Here is a 23,182-nt window from a genome sequence, read left to right on the forward strand (position 1 = left end):
AGAGGTGTTAAGAGTTGAACTCTGGTTCTTTGTAAGAGCAATGCTTACTGGTAATTGCTAGGCTGTTCCCACAGCCTTTAGGTTGATTATTGTAGGAGGGCCCAACCCACTGTGGGCGGCGCTATCCCTAGACAGATGGTCCTTAAGTGTATCAGAAAGCTTGCTAAGCATGAGCCTAGGAGCAAAAATGAGCCAGCAAGTAGCATTTCTTCGTGGTGTCTGCTTCTACTTACTGCTTTGAGTTTCTGCCCTAATGTCTATCAGTGAAGGACTCTGGTCTGGAAGTGAATGGCAGATAAACCTTTTATCCTCTTATGTTGCTTTTTGTTAGATTATTTTAACACAGCAACAAAAAGGAAACTGGAACACTGTAAAATAAATATACACGGTTACAATTTTATTAAAAAACAAGAACAAAGTATAGATATCAATTGCTGAATCCTTAATGACCATCAGAGACAGAGGCAAGAACCATGATTGTTCTAGAATCTTGAGTTCATTTCGTAGATAATATAGAACTCACGTGATGTGCACAGTACCTGATTAGATGTTTTCATTGAAGTAATTTTATCAGGGATTCTACTGTCATCTTAATGAGGAACGGAGGCACAAGGATAAATGGACACTCTGCAGTCATGGGCAGGAAATTTAGGAGCCAGGAAGTACTTAGAGCTCAGTGTTCTGGTCTTAGAAGCCTCACTGCAGAGCCTTGTGCTGACTCTGATTGTCCTTACAAGGTCACTAATCCCTCAGTTTTGCCATCACTTGTCCTTCAAAACCAGACTAGATGGTGGAACCCAGTGACACTCTGGTAGCCTTTGCCACATACAGAACCATGAGTCCTATGTCTGTTACCTTCTCCTTCTTCCTCAGGGAGATCTGTGAGCTCTCAGCTGCTGGTGCTGAGGTCATGGACTCTATTGTCTGAAGTCATAAGCCCAATTAAACACTTTCCTTTAAAAGTTGCCATGATCGTGGTGTTCTGTCCCAGTGCTGAGAAGTAACTAAGGCACACGTGTTCGTTTCCTCTTCTCATTCTTGTGGGCACGTGTAGTAGAATTTCTTGGCTGCATGGTACTTCTGTGTTCTTTTTAATTTTCTGAAGCATATTTGTTGGTTAGATGTATGATTTGTGTTGACAGGCTTCCTGCACTTTAAATATGACATCCTCCTGGTCTTCATGGCTGATACCAGCTTCACGCACTATTGCTCTCACATGTGAGATGGTTTCTTCCCAAGCTGGGGAAATGTCCTCATCACTAGCCAAGGCTGTCATCTGCCTACTTGTAGATTTTGAGTTAATGGTTGGAGTTTGTTCAACTTCTTAAATGTGAAGGTTAATATTTTCATCAAATTTGGGAAGGGACAGACCATGATTCTGTCATCCATGATGCTCTCATTCATTCTCCTTGCTTCACAAACCACCATTGTACTTAAGCTGCTATGCCTGAGACACAGCTTTGCCACTGCAACTGTGTTCTCTCCTTCCTTTTCCCCAGATGGACAGATCTCAGTTGTTAGCTCTCTATTCTGCATGCTCAGACCCACTCCTGACCTCAACTGGAGTTTTCATTTCAGTTCTTGCATTTCCAAACTATGGATTTTTTTTTAATGTCTGACTTTTGTGTTGGCTTTCGTAGGATGATTTAAACAAGCATTTATTTACCCCAGATAGGGAACTGATGACAGACCAAAGTCCCCCATAGCACATTGCTGAATTTATTAGGGCTATATAACTCCAAGAGCATGGGCAACCTTAAGGAGGCTGAATCACTGAATTCCCACACCCCATGAGTGACCTGCTGACAGCTGGGAGCCTGGAGCTCTCTGTGACTTGCAGACTGCCCCACGGCTTTGGATCTTTTTCTTCAGCAAGCATAAAGCTTACTTAAACCTAGGGGAAGGAGGACCCTGTGAATCTGATTTCAGAGACTTCCTGACACCCATTATTCCTTCCTAAATCTTTTTTTTTAAAAGATTTATTTATTATATATAAGTACACTGTAGACTTCAGACACCAGAAGAGGGCATCAGATCTCATTACAGATGGTTGTGAGCCACCATGTGGTTGCTGGGATTTGAACTCAGGACCTCTGGAAGAGCAGTCAGTGCTCTTAACCACTATGCCTGTGGGGTCAGAGTTCCAGCAGAGTTAACATATGTGCCTTAGCACTCTATTTACATAGAACCTTGAAGTCAGAGCTGAGAGCCCAGGTTCTTCTAGGTCTCTCCTGAACATTCAAGTCCTGTGCCTGTGGTAACCTCAGTTCTCAGGATATGTGAGAGCTTTTCTAAGCCAGCTATGAGCATCTGATTCTTTAACTTTTTCTGCTAAGCTTTTTAATCATTTCATTGCTTGCTTAAACAGTTACCTTTCACCTCATTGTGCTGCTGACTACTTCTCTTTATTTTCAACAGATGCCCTCAGGGAAAGGGCTTTTGCAATGAGAAAATGAGCTGGTCTTTGTCCTAACCTGGGTTTCTGTCTACCATCATTATAAGAACTTAGTTGGGAAGATAGCAAAGGGAAATTAGAAACTCCATTTTCCATGCAGGAGTAAAACCTTAAACGGGAAAGGGAAAATTCAAATAAGAAGCAGAAACTCAGGGGCCTTCAGCAGCAGCAGGATGCCAATCAAAAGGCTGTCGCTGTCATAACTCCATTTACTCAGCAGACTATGGGGTGCAGCCCAGAGAACTCTCTGAGAGCCTCAGATGCCAATTGAAAAGATGTTCTTTCAGAGCAGGTCTGCAGAAAGCGGATCACCCACAGCAGCAACAGGAGGCCATGTCTCCTGTCTCTGGCATGGTATGGAAGACTGGAGTCACAGGCTTCTGGAGCAGCAGGTCTTGGAGGCTGGAGACAGCAGCAGGAACAAATGTCTACAAATGGAGCATGGAGTCTTGCAGGCTGAGTCAGGAATGAGTCTCCTTGCCTGAGACAGAAGCCCTCATGTAGTGAGTCTCAACAGTGTCTGTCTCTGGCAAGCAAGGCAGTCTTCCTTCTCCAAAGACTACAACATCTGGGAGCTGGCCTACTGGCCAGAGCCAATGTGAACGAAGTCATCATTCTCTTCTGACGAGTCTCTTTCTCCAGAACTTATTGGCTCAGATATGTATATAATGTCAGCTGTGGCCTGATTGACTGAGCTGAGTATGTGTACATGCAAAGATGGTGATGTCTTGGATCAGTCAGGAGGGAGCTGTCAGACCTGGGAGGAAAAGAAAAAGCCTCCCAGACTTTGAGCATGTTTTCAATTAGGTCACTTTCTCCATCTCCTTCCTCCATGTTGTAAGGGGAGTGAGAGTAGAGGGTGGAGAATCCTCCTTTGGCCTTTCACATCTGTACCTAATGCCTTGAGCTTGCTTTCAGCTGCGTGTAGAGCCTTGTTTTAGACTGCCATGAGGCCCCACTCTCCATCTCAAGCCATCCAGTCTACCACTGCTCTCTGTCAGATGCATCCCACTATACTAGGGATCCATTAATGCTGGAGTCAGGGTCCCTTCAATCTACTGTTGGGGTGTCAAACAGCCCATCTCTGTCTCCTTGCCTTCAGGGGTTTCTGGTACTCTTTCTGCTCCTATTTAAAAGTTCCCAAATAGGCCAGATAACACATATTCTTTCTGATGGGGTCCTCTAGGAAACTACCAGATAGGAAAATTGCCGTATTTCTTAGGGTCAGTGCTTTAGAATTCAAACCCGTTCTGCCCCCTCTGGGGTCCAGCAGACACTAGCATGGTTGTCAAGGCCACTACAGAGTTGGTGGGTAGGTGGAACAAAGTTGGTTAAAAATATCTATTTGTAACTTGTTCTCAGATTCCCAGTCATTTTCACTTTTCTTGTTCATGCCTTTGGTTAGTTCTAGAGTCTGAAAAAGTTGGGTCATTTCTGTTCAAGCGCTTGTTGCTTCCATGAAGAGGCTTTTACATGTACTTGTTCACCATGGCCATTGCTCTTTCAAGGTGTGTTCAGTCTGAAGTTCATAGCTTCAGACAAGTCTCCTTTGCTAGCATGCCTGTAGCAGTGAGCGCTCGTGAATGAGGAACTTCCAAGGCATGAGTGTAAACTGTGGGTTTCCCAGTCTCTTTCCCGCTCTGCCTCCTACTTGTGGATCAAGATGCGAGTTCTCAGATGTTTCAGCTGCCATGCTTTGGCTCTGCCGTCATGGACTCTAACCCTCTGAAACTGTAAGCCTCCAATTAAACTCTTTCTTCTATATGGTACCACGGTGTATATTACAAAAATAGAATGTAATTAAGCCAGGGGAAATTCCTTGGTACAAAACATGAAAAAACTATTTCAGAAGAGAATATAGCAGGGGGTTGGGGGAGGGAGAGATTATGAACTACTTCTTTTTCCTCCTTCCCTGACAGTGTTACTGGTAGTTTCATTTTAGTGAAGATGGCTTAAGTAAGAGATTCTTCTCAGAGAGCAGGGCTTTCTAGATGCACTTTTAGGGACTTTGGGGTCACCAGTAGCCCTAAATTTCAGAGAACCAGATAGTGTGGATCTTTTAAAGAGCTCCTTGTAGTCTAAGACCTGCCTAGATCCCTGCTGCTTCCTGGGGAGGCTCAGGAGGAGTTTAACTTCTAGGTGAACCCCTTAGATTTCTTTTCTTTGTAGGACCTCTATTTCACCTGGCAATTCAGAGCAGTGGTGCTACTTTCCCATGCTCACTGGAAGACTGAAGGAGGGGCACGTGGTATGCTCAGTGATGTACTGACTCCGCAGGTCTGCGCCCGGTTGTGCTGACAGTCTCTGTGACTGTAGTGATGATTGTTGTTCCATTTCAGATTCCGGGGTGCACCGATTATTCCTGTGGCAGCCAAGCCTGGGGGACCAGAGGCCCCTGAAACAGAAGCTCCACAGGGCATCTCAGAACTCATTGAGGTACTGTCAACTTATACCCAGGCCTACGAGGGAGGGAGAGGCAATCCTAGCAAGAGGTCTCCAAGGGCCCCTCTCTCACTCTGATGTCAGACTCTTCACCTCCCTTAGGGACTCCAAAGGTTCATAAAACCCCTGGACACTGGACTCTGCGGAGTCCTTCCCACCCACTGTGTTCTCTGCTCTGTCCCTTCTCTTTCACACTTTCATTCAGACAGAGCAGTGCCTTTGTCTGTTACCTGTCCCTGAAGCCTGCCATTTCCCCCACCCCCTCCTCTCACTCTCAGCGGAGACTCAGTCTTGTACAGCATATCTGATCACAGACTCCATTCCTGTCCTCCAGATTGCACAGGTTTCTCCAGTCGGACCCCAACTAAAGCTTAGCAGCTGGAGCAGCACAGCCTTCGTCGTGGCAGCCTCCACATTTATAGGCATTTTATTTTGTAGAACTATGGGCTGTTCCTCCAGGCTCAGTGGCAATGTCAGAAACAGGGAGCCCAGTCATCCAGGTAGTCCAGTGCTGTTTCCTTCTCGTGAGCAGAGCGCTGAGAGCATAGCAGAAGCACAGCACAGTGATAGTGCTCACCAGCTTGCCAGTGAATGGGGCTTCAATCTAGGCATCACCCCAGCAGTCCTGGTGAATACTGGTTTGACCACTGTCCTTGCCCTTCCCCTTGCCTGGCAGGTGGCAGCAACATCCCAGGGTGGCCAGCAGACAGGGATGTGTTCAAGGTAGTATGGATAGTGATGTGAAGGAAGGAAATGAGGAGGAAGTGCAGTTACTTCACAGAGCTCAGTCACTCAGCTGGGTGCAGAAACTAGAATGTGTGCTGGTCTTGGCCCTCCTACTGCTCTCTGACTGGACTCAAGAGATTCATGGGTGTGGGGTTGAGAGATGGGAAGCCATCCTGCTTAGTGAGACCCTATGTCAAACAACACAAGAAGTGTTTGTGTTAGATAACTCACTCCATGAGTGCGGAAGGTAATGGGAGAACCACAGAGATGCTATGAGGCTAATTGAGTTACTAGGAGTGATATGTTTACCACAACAGTGACATGACTTGGCTCACCAGGTTCCATACTTAAGTTCTTTACCTACTGGATCTGCAACACTTTCAAAGTTGGAAGGTGAGGAAGAGTGAGATTAAGAAAAGTGTAATGACCTCCCCAGTCACTTCATGGCAGTATATGGGCATATCCCTCCTCAAAACCGTCATCTATGGTCTTGATTGCACGAATTGTCCTTGCCTGGGATACAGGCTCCTGGACATCACACAGGCCTCATCTGTCATGTGTCCTTCCCTTCCCCCATCAAGCACTCATGACAGGCAAGTGTGGAATGTCAGCTTCTCCTGGAGAAGTTAGCTCCTCTTGAGAGGACTCTTCTGCAGGGCTGAGTCTCCCCACCTATCACCCTCCTTCATTCCTACTGTATGAAGTAACTTAGTATGGCCAGCTTTACTATTGCTGCTCCTTTCTGTTAGAGTAGGAGCTCCTTAAGTAGCTCAAGCTGGCCTGGAACTTTCTATCATTCAGCCTGAATCTTCAAGGGTGCAACACAATGCCTGAGCTTCCTACGTTACATCAGGGATAGCAGAAAGAATACAAATCGTTTATTTCCCTGCTTATCTCAGTGGCAACTCAGACCCAGATCATGGTCAGAATTTGTTGGCATCCCCTGCACCCAGATCCCAAGCTAAGTTCACATGTGAGCAGATGTTTTCTGGGAGAGGCTCTTGTTATTTTGTCAGTTCTAGAGAACACAAGTCTGGGACCCTGGGATAATTCAAGCAAAATCTAGAAAAATGTGAGTATGAAACATGTCTACAAAGTATAACATCTCAGACCAAGTCTCTGTAAATCTCAGACTACGTCTGTTTTGAATCTCTCCATTATTTTCCCAAAGGAATCATTATCACAAGACAGTGCTTTGAGAATACTTACTGTTGACCTTAATACTTAGACATTAATACTACTCTCTCCTGTAATCAGAAAGTAGAAAACTTAAAGAGCCTCTGTGCTCTTTAAAAAAATAGTTATTAGTCTGACAGCACCTTGAGCACATAAATCGCCCAAGGAACGCTGGCCAGTAGTACTATTGCATGCAGAAAGTCAGCCATGAAGGAAAGGTGGAAGCCCAGACCCCAGGAGCCTCAGGATCCAGTGAACTTAGATCTCCATTTGTTAGGGCCTGCCTGGCAAAGGGCACAAAAGCTCCATTGTGCAGCCCTTCGCCTTGAACTTCAGGCATAAGCTGTTGCCCCTGGAAGCCAGCCTTCCTCCCTTTCACCTGGAGTTTTCCCTCCATTTGTCCTTCATTCACATGCCTTTCCCTCAAGCATGGTACCAGTTACTGGAAAATCTCTTAAGTCCATGACCTTGTGGAGTGAGAGTAGATAGGGAGTGATGTTAACAGCAGGGAGTGGACTGTAGTGATGGGTGAGGAGACAGCCATACAGAAGAAAGCTCTACAGAGGTCTGCCTGTTGTGGGTGGGTGCCTGGCTCTGGGGTGTGGCATGGCAGGCAAGGCCTGATTGGCATCTGGAAACCAAATGAAGACTCTTGGAACTTACAGCTCAGGGAGGTACTGTACACAGGGACCATAAGGCAGATGTCCTGTAGCAACTGCTTCAGCTGCAGTGTGGAGGCCTAACCAAGTCCTTCTTCTTACTGAGTTAAGTTGCAGCATTGGTCCCCTGACCTGTGCCAGCTTGAAAGGTGGCCCTGGAGGATGCCAGTGGCATACATGCTTATAGCAGCATTTCTTTTCCAGCTTCTGAAGTCCCAGATTTCCATCCCAACGAGAGACCCCTCTGGACCATTCCTTATGTCTGTGGATCACTGCTTCTCCATCAAGGGTCAGGGCACCGTGATGACTGGGACCATCCTCTCGGGCACTATCAGCCTAGGGGACAGTGTGGAGATCCCTGCCCTCAAGGTCAGTCTTGCCTTGACTTTCCTTTGTCCCAACCCTCACCCTTATAACAGTAGTAGACAGACCAGGCCCTTGGTCTTCAAGGCAGCAGGGTCTAGTGAACCTTTCTCAAGTCTTCTCTTCTATCTAAGTGGTGAGGTAGCCTGCCCCTCTGTGGCACCATCTGTGTTATTCAACCCTCTGGCTTCCTGGATTCTAGAACTACCATTTTCCCTAGTCTCATAGTAGTGACTGTATAGTGCATGCAAGTGGTGGCCCACATAAGAGATTCCTAAAATAAACCAAGTCTTCAGGGCTGCAGGGGTAGGGTGAGCTTAAGAGCATGTGGCCAAGAACCTAGGGTGCTAGGTGAAATTCCAAGCTTTCTGGATGTTGGCAAAAAGTATGTGTGACACTATCTTTATGCTTTGTACCCCAACCTTAAATATATGATTCTCTTGCCTTGGCCTCCCCAGCACTGAGATTGTGTGTGTGTGTGTGTGTGTGTGTGTGTGTGTGTGTGTGTGTGTGTGTGTGTGTCTTTAGATCTTGGGCCTTTTTGAGAATCTTTTTTTTTTTTTTTTTTTTTTGTAGGCCAGGTCCTTTATTTCCTTTGTGTACATTAGGCCATGAATTCGTATGGAATGGGCTCCAGCAGCTCAGGCTCCTTTCCGTTAGTCCTCACAAAGTGGGCTTCTCTGGGTGGTGCAGGCTGGCGCTTCAGCTGAACTCAGGTGCCCTTCTCTTTGGCTTCCTTTTTCTTCTGATCGTTCTCCTTCACCCGCTTCAGGAAGCTGTCTCTGCTCTTTGAGTGTTTGATGTGCTCAGTCCGCACATTGATCCTCTTGGCCAGAATCTTGCCTTTAACTTGCTTGTTTACAATGATGCCCACGGCATGCTGGGTGACATTGTAGACTCTTATGGTTTTGCCGTGGTAACACTTATGGGGCATTCCTTTTTGAACAGTGCCCATTCCCTTAATGTCTACAATATCACCCTTCTTGTAGATTCGCATGTATGTGGCCAAAGGAACAACTCCATGTTTCCTAAAAGGTCTAGAGAACATAGACAAGTACCTCTCCTCTTTCCTTTAGTGTTCGTCATTTTGGCGAATTACTGGAAGACGGCTGCCCCAGCGGAAGGCAACTAAGAGAATCTTAAATCACACATGGTTTTGGTGAAGAGTTGTTCACTGTTAGAAATACAGATCACTCTGCATTCTCAGTGACATAGAAGGTGCCCTGCAAGCCCTTTGAGAATGGAGGCTTAAGTTCCATTTCCTCCTTCAGATACTGTGGCCTGGATGGCCTTGATAATGACTTATTTAGAAGGTTACTTAATTGGGCCTAGTAGCACCCACCTATAATCTAGCTACTAAAGAAGCCAAGGCCAAAGAACTTAATGTGATCCTGTCTCTGACAGAAAAAGTGGGGAGGAAACTGACTATAGCTCATCGTGGAATGCTCACCTAGCACAAGACCTTGCAGATAATCTGCCCGTGTCTAAGCACCATGGTTTAGCCAGGCTGGCACGGCAAGTGAGCATGTAACTGCATAAGCAGGTCAAAAATGTAGTCCTCATCCTGAGCAAGAATGGGCCGTCCTATTCCTGTGCCTTGTGCCAGCTCTGGTAAGCTCTGTGTTGGACAGGGAAATTGCATGTTCTAGGGTCAGGGATGAATAGTGCTATATCCTACATGAAGGGCTGGTGGCACAGGGAAGAATTCCCTAATCAGGGAGACCCAGTTGGGGTTGGGGCTGGGGAGCCTGATTTCTTATAAATCCAAGGACTTCTGGATGGTGCAGTCAGATGGCGCAACCAGGCTGTATTCTTTCCCAAGGATAATTGTGGATAAAAATCCCCTTCTTTTTCCCTAGTGTAGATCTTCCTCTGAAGAGCACATAAGTCAAAGCCATTTTAAGCCAGGGGTTAAAAGCACACAGATTGTACAAAATAAAGCATGAAATTATGAAAATAAACTAAAGTATATGTAACAAAACAAGACTAGAGTTGTGACTATGTGCTAACCCTTAGTTGGAACAAAAGTAAATTGTTGCTGAGTTTCTGAATAGTCCTGTGACAGCAAGGCAGACACGGAGCCAGACTGGACCATCTCCTTCAACCCTGGAGGACACGTTGGCAGCTTGAGAGAGGGGCTAAAGCTAGGAAAGAAGTGTAACAGTACAGCTCTCAGGGGTGAGCTTGATCTGGGGTCCTTGGGTTGCCCAATACCCTCCTCTTGGGTGGGCAAACAGACACTTGAGTGAGGACATGCGCTGAGATCCCTGGCCACCCTTTTTACATTTATAAAGGCAGAGCTTACCCATTCACATCCTAACCTGTAGCCTCTGGCGTGTGGCAGGTGTTTGGCACCTGCACATCTAACTCTTCTCTTGCTGTGGTATACCTGCACCCGCAGAGGACATGTCAGTGATCTTACTGGTCAAAAAAACCAGAACTTGTAAGCAATATATTTGAATTTTTAGCTAAGATTGCCAAACAGTGTGGAAGATGAAACCTTCTCTCTTCTGCTTCAAGTAAGGAGAGAGGAGAAAGGAACGAATCAGGGAGAGCTGTTGGGGTGTGGTTATTCCACAGCTTCTTGGATGTTGTGACTGCCAAGGCTGCTGAAATTTGGAGAAGGCTGTTGAGGAAGCACAACTGCAGTGGGGCACCCTTTTGCTGAAAACTTTAGGGTGTGTCAAGTGGATCCGGTAAGGCATCTCAGAAGATGCTGGGGTGAGGTGGACTTGTTGAAAAAGGATGTGTGGGGGCTCCGCCTGTTTAATGATACAGATCCCTGGTATACATGACATACCCTATATGTCAGAGACTGTTGTACTAGCCACACCCCTGGACAGGAAGAGGCAGAGAGAGAGAGAGAGAGAGAGAGACAGACAGACAGAGAGAGAGAGACAGAGAGAGAGACAGACAGACAGAGAGAGAGAGACAGAGAGAGACAGAGGCAGAGACAGAGAGAGAGACAGAGAGACAGAGACAGACTGACTATGACAACTCTGAGCACAGAGGTGGATCTGGGCTAGGGCTGCTGGTGTCCTATCCCTAGGCCTCTCGTGTGCCCAGAATCTTTGTGGACATTCTGGCATTCTCTGCAGAGGGCTCATAGGCTGCAAATGTGCAGAAGCTCACCTCAGAGCCTGAATCTCAGTTTCTTGACCTATCACCCCTCCAGGGCTCTGATTGGCCAGTGCCTGTCAAGCCTGTCAAGCACAAAGGAATCATAAACTGTGGCCTTCTTCCAATGCACAGTGCCATCCTTGTCAGATTCCACTAATCGATGCAGACACATTTGACCGCGCGAACTCCCTTGGAGGAAGGACGTGGCCATTTCAAATAAACAGTGCATTCCCCTGGCCATACCTTGTGGCCTGCTTCTGCTGCCATGTCCACTCCCAGCTGGGGTTGATTAGCTGAGTGAGGAAATGTTGGGGAACAAGGAGTAAATGATAGAGGTGGGGGTGGAAATTTCGTTTAGATCCCAGAGAGGTTTAAACAGCAAACATCCTGAGAGTCGTAGCTTTCTGGCTATCTTGGTCTACAGGTTGGGGGATCCCTCTGGTGAAATTTTATCTGGAGATTGTAGGTGAGTCATATTCCTGGTAGTGATTGGGTACTGGGTTGTAATACCAGACACTCTCAAAGCTACAGACATGGGAAAGAGCATGTTAGGCCTTCAGAAAACCTATACCTAACATTTTCCAGTTCTTTGGGCCCAGGCAAGTTGCACAGAGCTGTAGGGCAGGGGATGTGGAAGGATTGGAGAAGTGCTTGACAAGGCTTCTGCACCAGAAATGGCAGTGTCTGAGTTAACACCTTTGGCTCTTTGTTGCCTTTTAGTGTCACATGTGGAGTTCTAGTTGTGGGTTCAGAGAGGTAAATGTGATATGGCCTAGCTGTAAAGATACTGGTCTCCAAGGACTACTAATAGACTTACTGAAAAAAAGATGTGCTTTGCAAACAGCTGTGGCCAGCCAAGACCAGACACATAATGGTGAGATGTATTAATGGCATATTTAGATACTCATTTAATTCATGAAACATGTAGAGAGTTGGAATTTGATAGCACATTCCTCCAAGTTGTCATGTTCATACCCACTCAGTCCCAGAGAAGAACAGGAAGACTTTCAACACCACAGGACATGGTTGCTTCTACCTTGGTTATGCTGTGGCAACATATGTCTCTGAGCCTTCGTGTATATTGATGCTGACCTCCTAGCTCCTAGCTGACTCCTCAGGACTAGACCCAGGGTGGGCTCTACAAAATATGTGGTTTATAGGAGTAAAATCCTTAGAGCAAATACTTGAATTGATTTTCAGTCAGCATTTGGTTGGAATTGGACAGTGAGTGCCCTTGGAGGCTATGTTAGCTTCTCCTGGGGCTGTGTCTCCTCCTTGAGGCAGTATCCTGATGCTTTATCAGTAAGGAAAGGTAGAGATGTGCCCTGGGGTCACCCTGTGGTCTTGTTTGAGAGGAGCAAACTGTCATCTTGTGTGTAGGGTAAACAGCTGCCTTCCTCGGGCCCTGGTCTAGGAAGTAGCTTTCTTTCTCTGATTTTCATCTAGAAGCTATATCCTGGCTTCATTGCTAACTGCTTTCTGCTTTAGAAGAGACATGCTGGAAGGCAAGCCTCCCTATGAATTTGATATTTTCAAATTGTTTTGGATTGGCTTTGTGGAGTCCGTTCTCCAGGTCTGCATGTGCCTGGGGGTGCCAGATGCATGGGCTTGGAGATCATTACTGGCTCTGGTAGAATAGCAGGGCAGGAGGGAGGCAGTGGTAGAAATTGGAACAGTTGTGGGGGAACTGTGGCCATACAGCCCTGGCTGTGCTCAGGATTAGGCTCCTCAAATCCACTAAGGCCACTGCCACTACTTCTTCCCTTCACCCTGCCTCCTGCTCCACTTTTTAATTCTGTCTAGTATTGACAGAAAGATCTTACACAGCCAACTGCCTATGTCCAGGTGTCTGACCTGCCATGTAACCCATGGTCCTCACTGTTCTACATGGTACAGCAGACTGTAAGCTTTTGAGACTGCTACTTCATCCCCTAAATCATATTCATAGCCTCTCAAGATCACATGGTGCTCTCAGTGTCTGCCTCAAGTAAAGTAGGAACTGGGTCAGTCTTGTCACAAGATCTGGGAGACCCTCTGCAGATTTAGCTCAGGTCTGACGTATAAAGCCTATTCTGTGCCATCCTACTTTCTGTTTCATACATCTATCTTCTTCCTTTCTCCTTCAAACCTGAAATGGCATACTCCTGGGATTAATCCCTAGTGCTACTCTATCCCAGAGGCTTAATCTCATGGGTCAGGGTTGCCCTCCCCTGTCAGTGAGAGACAAAGCTGAAATGGGAATCCTGGGGCTTGGAAAACCAGCATTTCTCCTTCCTCAGACACTGGAGAGAGGAAGGAGGTAATGCCTGGGCATGGACGGATAAATATCAACTGCCAGCCCTGGAGAGGCACAAGAAAGAGGACAGAGTCAGGAAGAAGGGCCTAGAAGTATAAGACTTGTAGGCTTCTGGGAACCACCTACCTCAGGCCTGGGCTTTGTGAGAGCCACATCTTAAGCCTTCCAGGTAAGGATGTCTACTCATCTGGAAGCATGCCAAGAGACAGGAGCAGAGCCTTCTTTCTTTTCAGCTGTCGGGAGTGTGAGCTCAAGATGCAGTACATGAGCACCATAGAGCTGCAGGGCTTTCAGGGAGTTCTCTGGGAGAGCTGGGCTCTGACAAAAGAAGCTCGAAGAGTAGCGGTTGGGCCTGAAACATGGGTGGCAGCAACCTACTTTGCAGATCAGACTTTAGACACATAGGCTGTATTTGAAGCTTTCCTCTCTACTCCATGGGACAGTTACATCACATCTTGAGGCCACTGTTTCTCCTTGGTTAGTCCATGGTGACTTGACAAGATCTACACAGTATGCCTGTGGGTAGGGCTGGCTGTCTCTGCCATTGTTATTCTTTGGCTCTGTCTCTGCCATCAACTTCACATAAAGCCCTACATCTTGTCTCCCCTCCACACCCCATAATCCTTTTCACTTGGTCCTTAGAGAATTACAGCTCTGAGCTTTACACCAAACAATCCAGTACATGCTGGCTCATGAGACTTGGCCTGTGACTTGCTTTCTGTCTTAAGAATGTGAATCACATTTGTCGTGAGGCTATAATATCCTGTGGTCTGAGCAGGGCTTGGCTGAGGATGGACAGTGACAGGTGAGGGTAAGAGATTAATCTTAGGAGGCAGCTGGCAGGGAGGAAGGTTCTCTGCTGTCATCTGAAGTCATCTCCAGCATTTTGTACAAGTTTTGTTCCTGTGGAAATCCTGAAGGCTTTCTCAACCCTCTATCTCAATAACTATCACACCATATCAGCCTGAGTGTCAACTGCAGTTTGACACTAGTCCCAACCTGTACCTCCGTGGTGCCCACACCCTTCCAGTGCTGTCTATCCAGGCGGTCTCCCTTTCTTCTGGGCACAGTTCTATATCTGATAGTCTGCCTTCAGCAACAGTGCTGAGGCCCACAGTGCTCCAAGGGAGGATCTGAGGGGCCTGGTCCTACAACTGTAAGTCCACCCTGTTCTCTTGGGGTTGAGTACATATGGTTATGTTTAGGGAGAGCCAAGGTTGGGCTGCAGTTTCAGTATGGGAGATGTGGCAGCTACAACCTGGGTAATTTGGGAGGGGGCAAGCCTGGAGGAGCAGTGCTGTCCTCTGCCTTGGTAGCCCATTCACCAGTCCTTTAAAATATCTTTGGACTTCTAGGTCTAAGCCCACAGTTAAAACCAAACTGCCGAAGAGTCTTGTCTGACCCTAAGCCCCACCCGACTACAGATCCAGCCCCACCCACCAGAGTCTAAGCCCTATGGTTGCCTGCCAGTGAGAGCCCTGCCTGGGTGGACTGGGAGACATGTGCAGGTCCATCCATCCCCTGTCCACCTACAGTCTGAGTTCATACTTCCCAGCACTCTTTCTGCTGAGGGGCAGTGTGTAAGAGGGTCAGAGCTTGTAGCGTCATGCTGCCCAACTTGTACTTGTACACGGACAGGTCACTTACCTGTAGGCCGCACCGTGGGGAGATGTCATCATCCTCAAGTGAGAGTGTGGGGAAAACACTGATCGAAAGCAGCTTAAGGGAGAAAGGGCTTATTGTCTTACAAGTTTTGGTCTATCATCAGGGGAAGACACAGCAGGAGCTTGAAGCAGAAACCTTGAGAAACACTGTTTACTGGCTTGCTTCCCTGGCTTGTGCAGCTAACTTTTTAAATACAACGTAGGCCTACCTGTACAGAGGTGACACTACCTACTGTGGGATAGGCTCTCCCACATCAATCAATCAGCAATCAAGAAAATGTCCCACAAATATGCCCTCAGACCATTCTGATGGAGATTGAGGTTCTCTCTGCTCAAGTATGGTTTGTATCAAGTTGACAAAAACCATGACAGTGGCTCAGCAGGTCCCATACTTGGCACCTCATTGCCTAGATTAGGTCACTGCTCCTATGGTTGGCACTACAGGATGTGCTAGCTTCTGCCTTCCCCTACTGGTGACCCAGTGGATGCTTATTAAGCAGGTAGGTGGCGGGAGAGTCTATCACTCCAAGTGGATATCTTTTATACAAGCTGTTGTTAGTAGAGTACCAGCCCGGGGAGCCTCACAGACTTGCAAGTGGCCATTACACCTGCATGTCCTACCACAAAGCAAGATCTGCTGTCCTGTGAGGCTTAAGTGGGACTAAGTTGGTTTTTGTTTCTAGGTCAGGATAGTGATTTGGTCAGAAATAGCATTCATGGAGGACTATGCTCGTATATACCCCTGGGCATCATGCCCTGCTAGAGCCCAAAGTCTAGGTCCCAAGTATGCATCCCATTGTTGGAGCACAGGTGAGTCATTCCTCTGCAGTCTGGGCTGCCTTCCTAATGAGGACAGCATCCAGATGGGCCTGAAGGCATTTGTCCTTTTCACCATTACTTTCCTCCCATGATGGGGAAGGTGGCCAGGAAAGCTCTGACTCAGGCTAGCTCACAGCAGATTCTGAAGTATGGTAGGTAAGAACTCACTACAAACTCTGCACCATAGCTTTGGGGCTGCTGTGCCCTCCTTCGGCCATGGCATATGACGTGTCACCAAGGAAAATGTGAGCTGCCGGTAACTTGAGAGTTGGCAGGACTACAATTTGGCACATGAAGTAGGTTCTGTGCTGGGAAGTGAGTGGCAGCCAGGGGTTGGGGACCAAATAGAAGCAGCCTTGGTACAGCTATGCTGAGTAGTCAATAGCTATCTAGTGCTGGACTGTGCCCAACACAGGCATGAGTGCTGTGTGGTACCTAGCAGCATCTGCTCTGTGCAGTCTCTGGCCATCTTTCTGTATTAGAAGCATGCTTTGGCTTTAGTGGGCATTGTGGCAAGGTGTGGTCCAAGTAATTACTCTGATTGCCTCCATGAAGCCAGTGCTGCCCTCCCCAGATGTCACTGCAATCTCGTGGTGAGGGTGGACCACTGAATATAATCAGCTCTGGGGAGCCTGCAGTGGATGGAGTATCCCTTATCTTCTAATGTGGTAAATACCTAATCTTGACCCTCAGATGTCTGCACTGTTGCTGAACTAGGGGGAAGGACATAGTGTCCCTGCCAGCATCAGGAATGCTTGAACACACAGGTGAGTGGTGCCTAAAGTAGTTGATGGACATGTGAGGCTCCCTTAGCAGCAGGCTGGGAGCTGGACTGCTTGGTAGATTGTGATTATCAAAGAGCAGAGGCAGGAAGCGGCTGTCTGGAAGGACAGTGGAGGAGGCTCTGGTGGGGGTGGTGAGTCAGAACTAAGCTCTAGAGAGCTGTTCTGGGGGCTTCATGTGGTCTCTGGGCCTTTGAGCATTTTTGCTTTTCCTAGGCTCCCTTTGTCACAGACAGCCTGTAACCACAGCATGAGCTTGTTCCAGCTCCCCAGTACTCACCTGCCTTTCAGGAAGGCCTCCTACCCTATGAAGAGTAAATCCCACAAACAGGGATGTCAATCCTATCCTTTCCTGGCATTGAATTTGAGGCCCAGTAGGCCCTAATCCAACACGTTTTGCATGTAAGAACAGCAGGAGTCTGCTTGTAAAAATTCAAGGTCACATCACAGTTGCCTGAATTCCATTCAGCTGGAATCAAGGAATGGATATCTTGACTATAGAGAGCATCTAAGGCAGAGGTTTTCAACCTATGGATCATGGACCCGGACAGGGGTCAAGGGGTGTTGCTAAAACCATTGGAAAACACAGATACTTATATTGCTACTCATAGCAGTAGAAAATTACAGTTATGAAGTAGCAATGAAATAATTTTATGGTTGGGGTCACCACAATATGAGGAACTGTATTAAAGGGATGCTGCATTAGGAAGGTTGAGGACTGCTGGCCTGAGGAAATTCTTATCAACTAATTTAGGAGATCTGACTGGGTCTGTGGCATCTCCTGTCTGCACAGGGAAGGAGTCAGAACTTAGTTTGCTTTGCAGGACTCTGGTAGACAGTAAAAGGAGAAAATAATTCATTCAGTGCCCATGGTGTTCATTCAGCCCATTGTGAGCACCCACTCTGTGCAGGAGCCAGGCCAAGTCACAGCTGTTGTCAGAAGTTACTTCTTCAGCACAGGGCACTGAGTGAATGAGTAAGTGAGTGAGTGAGTGAGTGAGTGAGTGCCTTATTGAAGTGATAATGGGCAAGAGAGCTGCCTTTGAGAATAGGCTAGAAGTCTTCTACAATTCAAGGGACCCAACTACTCAGTGATCCCTGGGAAGAGACTGGGGCACAGCCAGTATTTCCGTGACCCAGGAAGTACTATGCCAGCAATCCCTTATTTCACCTTGTGCAACCCATCTGCCAGCTGAGGGCTGACCCTCTCCAGTGCTGCCTACCGAGTACACCTACAGCCCGGGAGGGCTCAGCCCTTCCCTGCCTGGTTTCACTTTGAGCCTCAGCTGGGACCTTTGGTTTTGTTTTTCTCCTGAAAGGAGAGTTGAGTATTTGCTGAGTGTCTGTAAACCACTGCACCACTTAAAGTGAATACTTACATTCTCTCTTTAAAAATAAAATAAAACAACAATAAAAGCACTGTGAACATTGCTGTAATTGTTCACAGGCTTTAACTTGTAATAATTACAGGGAGCAGGCACATGAGATGCCTAATTAAAATAGAGACACTTGCCTGCTTTTGTTTGAAATTTTAGTAAAATACTCCATTATAACATTTTCTTTTAAAAACTAAATTCTGTCCATTCGGAGTTTGGGTATTTTTGGTTTTGGGGTTTTTTTGTTGTTGTTTTTTGTTTTTGTTTGTTTTAATTTTCTTCAGAATATTTAAATGAACAATTTCTGGGCAATATTCTGGGCAAGGGTCACTCAGGAGTCTGGGCCTGCCTTGTAGGTTACTGAACTGTTAGCATACAACTGTGGCAGAGCCTCTTCCTGGGTTGCCTGTCCAGGATAGCATTTGTGAAGACCTCAAATATGGAAACAGTGCTGAGGACCAGCCAGGCCTGTGCTGCTTTGGTGCTGTTGATATCACCGTCTACTGGCTTCACCCTCTGGCACATAGACACGGATGCCTACAAGGTGAAGCAGGCATCCGAAGTCTCAGGAGCAGAGACTTCTGAGGGGAGGCTGAGCTGCTGAGGCCAGGTTTACAGGCTTCCATACTAATGCCAGGGTCTTGTGGTGAGAGGAGCTCAAGGTATTGTAGACCATGGCATAGCAATATGGTGAGCCTTAAAAGTATTGAGGAAGTGGGCTTACCAGGGCTTGGTGAAGGTCAGAGCTGTGGGAGAGACATGTTATGTTGGCCCCAGACCTCTAGCCTGAGTTACTGCTGGGTAACAGTACCCTTGCTAAGAATGAGATCCCTGAAGGTCCACAAATAAGCAGGGTTTATAGCCAGGGCTGTGGCTTAGGTTTCAACAAAGTAGAGGTGACTGAGGGACCTCCCCCACCACCCCCCCCACACACACACACTTGATAGGATGCAGGCTAACAGACAAATTTGTAGCTCAAAGTTTGGGATATTTTCTATCAGTGCATCCAAGCCTTGCGCTTAGGTTTCTAGCATGAGATGATTGGGAAAGTTTTTAAAAACCTAGCCATAGAGGACCCACCAGAGCTGCTTCTGATATCTCAGCCTCTTGCTGCAGGAGCTATCCCCATTCTGAAAGATGAAGGGGTGCTTCTGGGGACCCCAGAGAGAGGCAACCCTTGCCTGCTAGGGCCAGGTAACAGAGAGGGCAGCTCCCTGCTTCCCAGCCTCTTGCCTCCTCCTCTGCTGCTGCCGCTGTGAAACAAACCGGGGTGCCTGGGCGGAAGGTCAGGAGTTTAAAAGCTTGTTTGATTCAAGACTGGGGTAAGAGACAGGAGGGGAGTGCACTGGTTTTATATGTGGATCCTGGTATTTTCTTTTGAGCTGGGGCGGAGAGTGGAGGGGCAGGGAGGGAAGGCAGGCTGCCAGAGGGAACATTGCCAAGCAGAGCACTGCTAATGCAAACCATACGGCTGGCAGGCAGGCAACAAGGCCCATCTCCTGGCCTGCTTAATGCAGTCCTTGCAGGCAGGCAGGCAGGCAGCCTGGGCAGCAAGGCTGCTTAACCCTTCAGGTGCTGAGCCAAAAGCAGGCCTTTTTACTTCAGCATATGGCCATTTCTATGCTAAGCCATAGAAAGTAGAAGGTTTAGCAGTGACGTTTCTACTCACTGGGTGCCAGCAGCCCTATTCTTCCCATTTGCGATGACCCAAAGTCCCTCCACCATTCTGGGAGTCTCCTTTTCTGGGGTTGGGAAAACCATGGTGAACAGCCATAAGCCTACAGCAGGTAATTTTCAGGCAGCTGCACTTCCAGAAAGGAAGCCAGATTTGCCCAGGGCTGCATAGCCAGTGTTCACCGTTGTCTTCCCACACTCTCCTGCTCCTCCCACCTCACACTCACCTGCTATTTCCCAGCACAGCAAGCGTAGCCCATATTAGTCTCTGGTCATAAATGTGGGGGCAAAGCCTTTACAGACCAGGTACCAATGATATCAGAGTAATAGTCAACCTGTGTGCAAAGCCCACTGCTGGAATCGAGAGATAGATAGAGACAGAGACTTGTCAGACTTGCTGAAGGCCTGCAGTAAGGAGTCTGAATAGCTGGAATAAATGCAAAGCCAGGTGCAGAAGCAGGTTTCAGAGCACCATAGAACTTGGCTCCATTTATACACTCAAGTTTATACAAGTGCGTCAGAAAAGGTCTGGAAGGAGACAGCACAGTGTGAGCAGTGGCTATCTTGGGGGAGTGACAGACAGTGGAATTTAGGGAGCTCAAAGAGCTTTCATGTTTTAGTCTGTGTAATTGGTGTTTAACTCTTTACAACAAGTCAGCATTCATCAGTTTCTCATGGGGCTTTTATGGAAGAAAAAACATAGAGTCAGAGAAAGAAGAACTTTTGTTCCACTCTCCCATGTCTCCATTACCTCCCTTGTGTGCCCTCACCCAGCCCAGCCCCTGCAAAGCCATTCTCTGCTGGGGAGGCTTCTGGTGGGTCCTCCCTGTTCTGGTGGGCCTATGGCTTTCTTTGCTATCTGCAGGCTAGTCTGACCCACTTGGAGCTTAGCACAGTTGAGGCTTACCGTGAAAGTAGCCCAGTCTCTGGGTCCCACTGTACTGGGCCTTTTCTACAAGTGGCAGCCTTGTCATGAGCATAGCTCCTTGCTTCCCATCCAACAGTTTTCCCTTTCAGCTCCCAGCCTTTGGTTCTTTGCCTGTGTGCCCTTCTCAAGAAACACACATGGCCTGCTGTTTGGTACACCAGATCTGTGGTCTATAGCCCCCTGTGCATACATAGATGATTCTGTCCTTTTCTCAGGGCTCCATCTTCTCTATCAATGCTTTGTAGATGCAGTATTTTAGTACTCCTGGCTTCTTCTCTGACAATGATCCACTCTTGTTTACCTATTTGTTCTTCCTCAGACATCAAAACTAGGTACTTCCTGTTTGTTAATAGGCAAGGAGAAATCATGGCTATAAGAAATCAAATCCCATATTTTATGTGTGGATCTTGCTCCAGTGTGCATGTACCTTCTACCTAACCTCTGTAGCTCCTGTGATTGTTTGAGGCACTCTTGGCAATGTTACACTTGGTCTTTCCAGCTGCTTTGTGGGTCCTAAGTGGGACTCTGCCCTATAGCAATTCTTGGCAGTTCTTAGCTTTGGACTCTGCAGGCCTTCATGGTCATCCTCAGTCTTAACTTAGACTGTGGCATGGAGTGACCACTTATTTCCACAATTCAAGCAGTTTAATCCCAGAAACTGTATGTAGAGGAGGAGAAGGGGTATCATAGCAGATGAAGATGTAGGCATACAGAGATCTGCTTCTTAGAGAGTCTAAAACCCCAGTTAAGAAAGGGATTTGGGCCTGGCACAAGAAGTTCCTGGAGAACTTTGCAGTGGAACCCTACGTTGAAGAGCAATGTTTGAGATGGTTCAGTTATACCTTCCTGAAGGACTTAGCAATGAGGACGCTTTCTTCTGGCCAATGCTATGGAAACTTGCTTTGGATCTCTCAGGAACCTAATTTGCTAAAGATATGTTCCAGGGACAGGCAATCAGGTACCTTGTGGCCTACACTGGGTATCATGCTCTGGGGTGGATCATGGGTCTGGGGCTAGCAGCTTGGACCTTCTGCTCCTCTGCTCTTTATAGCTCAGGGGTGTACGATAAGTTGCTGAATTCCACTGAGTTGTGGCTCCCAGCCAAACCTCTTTCTATCAGGAGATACCAGGCCATTGAACATGCCCTGAGAACTCAAGACCTTACTGGAAGTATCTAGCAGAGGGGAATTTTGGAAGAGCCTCTGCCCACTTTTACTGTGAACAGAGATCTAGCCTGTAGGCTCCCAACTCAACACCTGACCTTGTGGCCCACATGAAGTGTTAGGAGACAGTGGTGGGAAGCAGGTGGCCAGCTTGTAAAGGCCAAGAGTAAGTTGCTCAAACCTCCTTCCCGTGGCCATGGCCGAGGTCCGTAGGAGCCCCATGAAGCTTTTGATGTGCCGCTGGTGCTTGGCTCCACCATGCTTGTTTGCCTAAGCACTGCTCCTGCCAGTTCATTCGGACCTTCTCCTTCTTTTAAAAACATGCTTCTTGCCAAAGGTTATTTTGGATCTGTTTTTGTTTATCAGGTAGGATTGTTCCAGCACAATTGAAAGCAGACCCACATGTTGACACGCATTGGAGCTGCTTGCCAGGGCACGCGCACATACACACACGCAGGATATGTGGGAGTCAGCCAGAGCCCTTGAGTATAAGTGACTTGAGAATGGGCTCCAGGAGACTTCTCCATAGAAGACTTGTATCTTATAGATGCCCTCTAGATGCAAGTGTGGGCTAAGTGTAAGCAGAAGCTAGGGAGAGAACCTTTTAGGATAGGTTGATGGGGTTTAGGAGCTAGCTATCTCTGCTGTGCCTGTATAGGGGCCTTCATTACTCTAGACTGAGGATTCCTTCACTGTGACTGAGTTCACTCATTCTCAGGCTGCTGTGGGAACTCTATGTGGGACCAGAGCTGACCAGATATAGGTCAGAAGCAAAACAATGGGACTGCCAGGCCCTGGGGCTGGACCTCCTTTATAAGGCAACAACCCTTTCTTTAGAACACAGCTGGGTGCTTTCTGCTAGAAAACTTGTGGTGGGTTCTTCTGAACATCACTCCCCATATGCATGCCATGGACCTAGCTGCATACAGACTGCCCAGAGGAGCCAATTCTGGAACACTCAGTTGTATTCTGCTGTCCCTTGTGGGTCTGTGGCACCTGGAGGCGTGCACGTTGCAGAGAGACGAGGTGGCTAGGCTTGACCTCTTTTCAATTCCAGGTCAGCTTTGCAGGGAGGCAATCAAGTGCACCAGTTCTGCTATGGGTCTTACTGGGAAGCAAACACAATCCAGAGTTGAGGTCTGTCTGCTCACATTGGGTTACCTGTGATAGCAACTGAAGTCAGAGAGTTCATTTGCTTCCCCAACTGAAAAATCAGAGTGTTCTTTCTGAGCCCAACTGTCTAGCAGCAGTGTCTCTCTCCTCTGTGTCTGTTTCTACTGTATTTGGCTCCAATCCAGTATAATCTGGTACAGCTCCAGGCTGGCCTGCTCAGGATGCCCTCCAGCCCTTCCTACCTGGCAGTGCTCTGCCATACCAGGGTTCAGCTTCCTGCTGTCTAATGCTAACTGCTGAGGTCCAGGGCTGGGGCCTGAGCCTCTGGTGTACATAACAGTAGCTTGGTAGAGCAGGGCCCTCATGCCTGGTGATGTATGTGATGCTGCTGTCACCCATTCCCTTCTATATCATCCATTTTCAGTC

General features: G+C 47.5%; 1 protein-coding gene and 1 pseudogene across 1 annotated transcript in view; one reads left to right on the top strand and one right to left on the bottom strand.

The window, feature by feature from the left end:
* The window catches only part of Eefsec (eukaryotic elongation factor, selenocysteine-tRNA specific), a 192,777-nt gene that overhangs the window by 83,627 nt on the left and 85,968 nt on the right, over positions 1 to 23,182 (top strand). The window contains exons 3-4 of the mRNA XM_032906135.1: positions 4,795 to 4,891; positions 7,663 to 7,827. Coding sequence (XP_032762026.1) covers positions 4,795 to 4,891; positions 7,663 to 7,827 — 262 coding nt within the window. The remainder of the gene's footprint in view (positions 1 to 4,794; positions 4,892 to 7,662; positions 7,828 to 23,182) is intronic.
* Positions 8,426 to 8,910, bottom strand: LOC116903526 (annotated as a pseudogene).

This window comes from Rattus rattus, chromosome 6 (assembly GCF_011064425.1).
Source record: "Rattus rattus isolate New Zealand chromosome 6, Rrattus_CSIRO_v1, whole genome shotgun sequence".
In the NCBI taxonomy this organism is placed as follows: Eukaryota; Metazoa; Chordata; class Mammalia; order Rodentia; family Muridae; genus Rattus; species Rattus rattus.